This window comes from Condylura cristata, unplaced genomic scaffold (assembly GCF_000260355.1).
Source record: "Condylura cristata isolate star-nosed mole 26May11 unplaced genomic scaffold, ConCri1.0 scaffold00013, whole genome shotgun sequence".
In the NCBI taxonomy this organism is placed as follows: domain Eukaryota; kingdom Metazoa; phylum Chordata; class Mammalia; order Eulipotyphla; family Talpidae; genus Condylura; species Condylura cristata.
In genome coordinates, this window is record NW_004567114.1 from 38,129,617 (window position 1) to 38,137,347 (window position 7,731).

General features: G+C 43.1%; 1 protein-coding gene across 1 annotated transcript in view; it reads left to right on the plus strand.

Annotated features, from left to right (window-relative positions):
- NIN (ninein (GSK3B interacting protein)) overlaps positions 1-7,731 on the plus strand; it is a 95,456-nt gene that overhangs the window by 28,581 nt on the left and 59,144 nt on the right. Inside the window, exon 4 of the mRNA XM_004681877.2 lies at positions 4,595-4,764. Coding sequence (XP_004681934.1) covers positions 4,595-4,764 — 170 coding nt within the window. The remainder of the gene's footprint in view (positions 1-4,594; positions 4,765-7,731) is intronic.

Below are 7,731 nucleotides of genomic sequence, written 5' to 3' on the forward strand. Positions count from 1 at the left end.
TTGGGGCATCTCCTTCCTCACCTCTTTCTTCTTCCCACCAACTCCGAATTCACCTCTCCCTCCTTAGCCCCCATTCCCCTCTTTCCCAACTCTTAATCCCCTTCCCCATCTAGTCCTCTGTCCCTTTCCCCCCATCCATAAATCTCTATGTCTCTGGTCATGACCCTTCCCCCAGGCCTCTTCCCTCTCTTTTGGTTTCAGTCTCTCCGTCTCTCTTTGTCTATCTCTCTTTTGGTCTTGGTCTCCATCTGGTTCTTTCTCTTTCCTTTTGTCTTTTTTAGAACCAGCTCAGATTTGAATTCTTCACAGTGTAATTCCTGTGTAATGGCACATTCAGAGGCCATGAGGAGGTGGGGATATGTGATGGGGCAGCAGGGTGATCGTTTGCTGCGTGACTCCCTCTTCCAAGGACACTTCATGGTGGTGTTTGTCCTGAAGTTCCCACATGCTTCGTTTTTGACCCCTCTTCATTCCAAGTGGCTTTCAGGAACCCTGTGAGCTCAGCAGAAATGCAGTATGGAGGGCCTCGAACAGCCTTCCTGCTGAGCTAGGGCCTTTGGAAGAGGATGGTGCCTCCGAGAGTGGTTTCCCAGGCTAACCAAAAGAGCCAGGGAGAGAAGTAGAAGGCAAGGATCTGCAGGAACAATTCCAAAATAAGAATATCAGTGCTCTGAAGGCAGGGCTTTCTTCTCTATCCCTGGAGATATCTTCGATTGCTTTGGGAACAGGGAGGTCTGATTCAAAACTGGTAAAATACCCATCTTACCCCTCAACAGGTACAACACTGCCCTTGGCAGGTGTTCAGTAAGTTCTGGTTAAATGAATCTGCCTAAACTGGAAGGCATCCTTGAAGCTCTCCTCATACTGCCTGGGAGTGAGCTATGAATGGTGCTTCATTCCAAGTCCTAAGCTGGTGGTTTTGCAAAGAAATCTTTGAAGGAGTAGTTTTTAGGCTTTTAGGAGATGATGTCAGCTTCTTCTCTTGTCCTCCCTGTCTTTGGCCATGGGAGGGGCTGGGAGTTCAGGTGCTGAAGTCCGCTGTGTAACAGAGTGAGTGTGTCCTCTGCTTGCTGAGAACTGAGGGAGGAAGGAGTTGGCAAAGGGATGACATAAGCCAGTACCCTGGCCACCTGCCACCACCAACCCCTCAATGCAGCTCTTCTCCCCGACAGTCTACGTCAGTTTGTTTGAATTATAAGACCTATAGGTCACAAGCCAACATGTACATGGGGTTCACCCTGGTTCTGGGAGGTGAACATTGTGACAGCCCCCTTGAGACAGATGAGATCAGAAATAAAGAACGTGGTGTCTGAGCATCCTGGTTTTGTTTAATTTTCAGGCTGGAGAGAATGACATTCCCCACTCTACCCCCAAACCCAGCTTGGAATTCCCCTAGCAAACTGTTTGCTAAGTTTGGCCTACCTGCTGTACATTAGTTACTTCCATGTTACTCTAGCAGCCTTTAAGGGATTAAATCAAGGCAACTCTGTTGTCCCCAGCTCATAACCAAGTGTTTGGTATATGGAATGAAACTGAGATGGCTTCAACTAGGTCACGTAGGACTTTGTTAAAGCCCTTCCTGTGTTTGTAAGTAATAAGCTTGCCAGGGCGGGGTTCAAGACTTTTCTAGGCAGGCTGAACTGGTCTGCTTTTCAAAGTCCATTTTTATTTTGATATAATAATGTCCAATAAGGGGAATGGAAAATGGGAAAGAAGGAAAAATGATTCAGAAACTTAGCAATTTAGATAGAACCATAAATGCAACAGTCAAAGAAATGAAACACTGAAGACATAGTGATTCTTCATATTTTGCTTTTTACTGGTGTTTCACATCCTTGTGGCTCAGGATTGAAGCAGTAACACGTGTCTTGAAGGTATACAATATAAATAATTTATCTTCTTAATACATCAAATAACCCCATATTATCTGACAAAGATTTTCACGAATGAAACCCTGAAATATGCAAGTCACATCTGAATATGCTCATAAAGTACGTAAGCTTTGCCCCAGGGCTGTTTTTCACAAGTCTTCCTTGGGCATGGAAGGAAAGGGGAAGGCAGCTTTAATGTGGCTGTGTAGAATCCCCACATGCCTGGTAGGACTGCTGTTGTCTTCTAGAACCCTGTGAGATTATAGTGAGAATCCTAGAGTCCGCAGAAGCTTAACACATCAGTGGCTTTGACCTTGAGTGTTCTCTCTGGACCTCCTGATCTGTGCATCTTTCCTCCTCTGCCATGTGGCCTAACCCTCTGCCTGGGAGAGTACTGGCACCTGGAACTCCAGAAGGTCACTGGTTTTCATTGCTATGATCAGCCTTTATTGGTCACGTGGAAATTTGGAAACTTCAACATGAGTCAACTTTGATGCTCCATTTTACTGTTATTTTTTTTATTCCAAAGCAGATTAATTTTACAAGCTGGTAAATTTCTCTAGACATTGACTTGGTGAGGTCTGTACCTTCTGTGAAAGATATTAACAGTTTGCTCAACACTGGTCATGATCATAAACTTTGAGTTCCTGACAATTAAAACAAATTAGTAAATAAATCACAAAGTCTTAGCGCACCTCTAATGGTTCATAATTATTAGCTCCGTTGCTTAGAAAAAATAGTTTTTAATCCACCTCTGCTCCCTGCACAGCATAGGGTGAGAGTGATCACTAAATAGGGAGCAATCTCATCTGCAGTTGGGTTCAGGAATAATCACCATGAGTTTTTAAAAATGGTTACTTTGACTCACTATTTCCTCTGGAAAAGTGCGGCCTGCGGTAAGAGCTCTCTTGCTTCCTCCATCCCAGGTGTCTTGTGTCTCACCCTGGGAAAATCCCATGTTCTACTTTTTCTGATGTTGCAAGCTTCCATCTTACTCTTTCAAAGCCCCCTCATAACCATTAATGGTGTAACTTGCTGCCGCCCACTAAAATTCAAGAGAATATACTAAATTAAAAATGGTTCTGCATTGCCTCTTATCTGACTAGCATCTGTGGGTGTCAGCTGCCAACAAGTAGCTCGGGTGTCTGGGCCGCTCCTGAATACTTACAAGCTGACACACTCTCTTCTGATACAAGGTACTTTCAAATATGCATGCGAATTTCATATAAATTTTGTATGCTTAAGCACTTCCCATCAGAGAATCGCTTAACCTGATAGAATGACTTGGCTGGACCTTTCAGAAAGCGGGATAGAAATATCACTAGCATCATAGAGCAAGGATAAATACTTCACTCTGAGTTTTGCTGAGCCTTTCAGACTGTTTCTGAGCACAGCAGAAAATCTGGACTTATATATGAGGGACGGCATAGAGGTCAGGATGGAGGCAGATAGGGTCATGGTCACCAGGACCCCCAAGGAGACTACAAAGTAATGGCTAACTCCTCATGTGGTTTCAGTGGTGATAAAGGAAGATTTTATTCTTTTGGTTCTTACCTAATCAACCACCCTTGTTTTGATGATATGTGTACCTACCTCATCTAAAATTCTACATGTTTGAGTTCAGACATGCTTTGTTAAGACTGTCATGTTCAAACAGAATACACAGTGTGTTCTCCAGAGAGACAGTATATCTGTGTAGACAGTAAAATATCAAAGCATTGGCAGTCGTTTGTAGTTTATTGGAATCTTTTATTCTTCTAATTCTGTGTAAGGTGCTAAAAGATCTCTATCTAACTGAAATTTGCATAGAGTGAAGTATTTATTTTATTGCTTTGATGCTGCCTGTTGTAGTGACAGGTTAGTGTGTAGAGGTGCTGATGGTGGTGGTGGCAGTGGCGGTGGCGGTGAATGTTGCACCCAAGACCTGTTCTGTTAGAATGCTGAAGTTCCTCTTTAAGGGCAAGAGCTAACTTTCCCCTTTTGCACATCCTTTTCATTTTGTATCACAATGAAGTTCATGAAGAGGAAAAAAAAAAACAAAAACCACAATCCACTATTTTTCTTAATGCAGTTTTGCATTTACTGTTTTAATTTCATCTGAGACCTATTTTAATTTCATCATGAGCTCTTGATGCCAGGTTTCACATTAACTGATGAGCTGTCATTAATTGATTAGGATCCACTGTGTCAGTTTCTTTGTTCTGTCATCCTGCTTGTCTGCTGGATCAGAAAGTGGGATGTTAACAAAGGAGTCACTGAGGTTTGACAGGGGTGTGTTTCAGACTAATTGGTATGAATACCGACTCTACAATGTGGCGATGGTGTTCGTTGTATCAGCATTTTTCGACAGTTCATCCAACATGTCTCTTTGGTAGTATGATCTTTCCCCGGCCCTTCCTTCTTTCTGCAAAACACCAACCTAATAAACAGAACAAATATGACCCTTGCTTTGTTCTGATCTTATTTCTATACTTTTAAGTGGACTCGCTCACTGCTATCTTGGTATCTCTCCCATCATGTTCAGAGATAGACTCGTCTGCTGTGACTCATTCGGAATTAGAAGCTGCTCCCCACAGCTGACCCGGTGGCTGATGGTCGCCCACATGCACCACAGCTGGCCTACAGCAGTGGTTTATTCTGGTGCTGGTATAAGAGTCTGTGAGTATCAGCTCAGGGCTGAGATCGTCATGTCATGTGGCCTCAATTCTTGTCTCCCTACCCAGACTGCTCGCTGGAAGCTCAGCCCAAATATGTTAGAGGTGGGAAGCGTTACGGACGAAGGTCCTTGCCTGAGTTTCAAGAATCTGTGGAGGAGTTTGCGGAGGTGACAGTGATTGAGCCTCTAGATGAAGAAGCACAGCCTTCACACATCCAAGCCAGTGACTGCAACGAGGTAAGAAATGAGACTGGCACCTCCCTCTGGACCAAGGGTGTGGGCCCCACATCTTATGGGGCAGAAAAAGGAGAATCGGAACATTCTCTTAGTTGATCAGATGACTTGCTTTTGAACGTTTCTTACTAATTATTCTATTTAGTGGTTTCATACCCATTCCAACATTTGGAGAACCAGTAATTCTCTGCATGTTTTGAATTTGAATAGGTTGTTCACTTTCATATTATCTGAGACCTGTCACTTCCAGTTCTTGGAACTGTCACCTCCAGGACACTGTCATTTTCATCTAAAAAGCTAACTACCCTTCCCCTGCACCATCCCACCCAAGCCAAACACCTATCAAATAGTTTCCATGACAGGTAGGATTTGAAAGCAGTGTCTGTAGGCATTTGGGGAAGGTCATCTTATCTTTTGTGGTAGGAGAAAGCAGCTTTAAATAGCACTTGCTACCGTTCTTACTGGTTCTGTCACAGGAGGGTCATCTCCCGCTGTAGCATGCAAAGATTTGCCTGCCTCCCTCGCCTCCCTTCTTTTCATTTTATATATTGCCAGAATCTAACCATAAAAAAGCAAGCAGTAACATCTTCTTTATTCCTTCTTCACGGCTCATTTACCAGCATCCCATTTATAGAACATGATCGAAAGCACCATGCTGAGCAAGCTCTAAATATTTTTTGCAAACCCAAGCTCAGACTGGGGATGCAAATATTTCAGATATTAATATGAACTGGAAAAAAAAAAAGAGTACCTTGACTTAAGTCTGTGGATTGTAAGGTTTTGTTGCATCGAGGTGGGGGCGTGTATGAGAGGAGGCTCCAAAGTCCATGCTCAGGGAAATCTATGGGAAACTTGTTCTAAAATAATGACCCTAGCCATCCCACAGCCAGCATCTTCAGCTTTCCAGAACGCCTCAAAACCTAAAGGTAACTAGAGAAAGTATTGGGCAGGGAGAAACCCAGCTGAAAGTTACACAGTTAAGAAGACCCAAGTCTGGCGTGATGAGCACAGGTTTGCACCATTTTTCAAAAGCAAATCGTCACTGTCCTCACACCAAAAAGGCTGGAACAGTGGCAGAAATGAGCAAGAGGAAGGGAAAAAAGGAATGGGGTTGAAGAGTGAGAGAAACCACAAAAATGCTGTAAAAATAGTTTGGTGACAAGGGACAGCGGAACCCAGAAAAGCTAATGAAAAGCAAGAAGGGAAGCCCTGCCCGCATCTCACAGCCTAGGGTCAGGCATTCTGCACAGAGGCTGTGCCATGCTGAGTTCAGTCCATTGCAGACCCTCTCTGGGGTCCCTTTGATCATATAGATAGAGCTCTTTACCCAGGAAAACATAACTCATATACACAGCAGTTTTGCATATGCAATTTTCAGTAATTTGCATACTTATGCATAAGTTAGTGCAGTGTTTGTAATATTTATCTTGCTTGTCAGGAAGGGTATCATTTTATTACATACAGTCTGTTTCGTAACCCTGAGTAGAATGGCATGTATTTAAGACACTTCTCTAGGGAAAAATAATGGTTAAAATATGTCATGACACTTTAGGGGAGAGCTTTTGTTATTTGGAAAACACAAAGTTTTAAGTCTGGTCTCTCTCCCACCATTTTCTATACCTGGTATGTTATCATTGGGTACTTAGAAATTAAATTACATATTTTTTGATAATAAAATAGTTTTACTTACCATCTGGGGGTACCCAGAAAGTTCTTAGTTAGGCAAAGTTGACTTTGTTGCTGGCAACATAATTCTTGTATCCCTTTTTTAACTTACCTACTGATTTCTTGAAAGATTTCTTGTTTAAAAGGCGAAACTTTGCTTTCATGTCTAAATAGAGGTAAGAGTTAAGGCATGAGTCTGTGCAAAAATCTTGTTGCTTGTGACTTAGTCAAAGAGTATGTTGTACCTGCTTTGTATTCTGCTTCCCAGACTCCTCCAAGTTTCCTCCAGGGTGTGACCTTTCACATTGTCTATGGATGTTCCAGTTTTCAACCCCACAATCAGTGGAACAGCAAGTAGAGATCCAGAAAGGGTCATTTCTCCCTAGATCTCTTCTCCTTGAGGACTGGAGTTTGAGATTCTGCTACAGCCCATACCAGAAAGCAGATGGGCCTCCCAGATAATACCTCTTACTCTGTCTTTTTTTGTTTTTAATTGCTGAAATTAGACTCAAAACAAAGCCACCTCCAACTGCTTTGTTGCTTAAAAATGAACTGTGTTGCATTGAGCCTGTCAGTTCCGAATCAGTTTATCCTTTTAAAAAATTAACAGTCTCAAACATTAGGGCTTTTTCTTATTGGCAGTAAGGCCAGTACCAGCTCCCTGCAGCCACTATAATCTTGGGCTGCCCTCACTGAAGTAAGACCTGGTGGCAGAGTCTGGTCAGGGGTGGGTCTGGCCTGCCCACTGTGGCCTCGTGGCTAGTGTCCTTCGCAGGCTCAGCAACGTAGGGACCCTCCTTTAGCTAGTACAAGTCCATTTGAGGGGCAGCAGGGCTTGCTCTTGAAACCCTGGGCCCTTCTTCAGAAGCTGGTTAGGGCTCCTTGGAGTGCAGGTAGTTTTCATTTTTCAGAGTTGACATCTCCCTAAAGGGGAATATAAAGAGGAAAAAAGATTTGCACTAACCTATGAGATTTATCTATTTAAAATCTGTCCTGGGTTCTCTGTTGTATTGTACTTCTCCCTCCCTTTTGGTTGCCTGAGATCCTTTTGTTCCTGCCCTGGGGTTAAGAATTTACTCCTGATGGGTGGTCTCTGACCACTCTCCCCTCGGTGCCACTGGGCAGTATTGAAGGAGGGGTTCCCCGCCTGGGTTATTTCATAGGTGTTGTCAGATGGAAGTAAGATCTGGGGCTTCTTAGTTTCCGCTGTGGGTTTCTTTTCTTCTTCTTTTTTTTAATAATATAAGTTTATTTTTACATAATTTTGTACATTTTTTTAATCTCAATTGTAATCCCCGTGGGTTT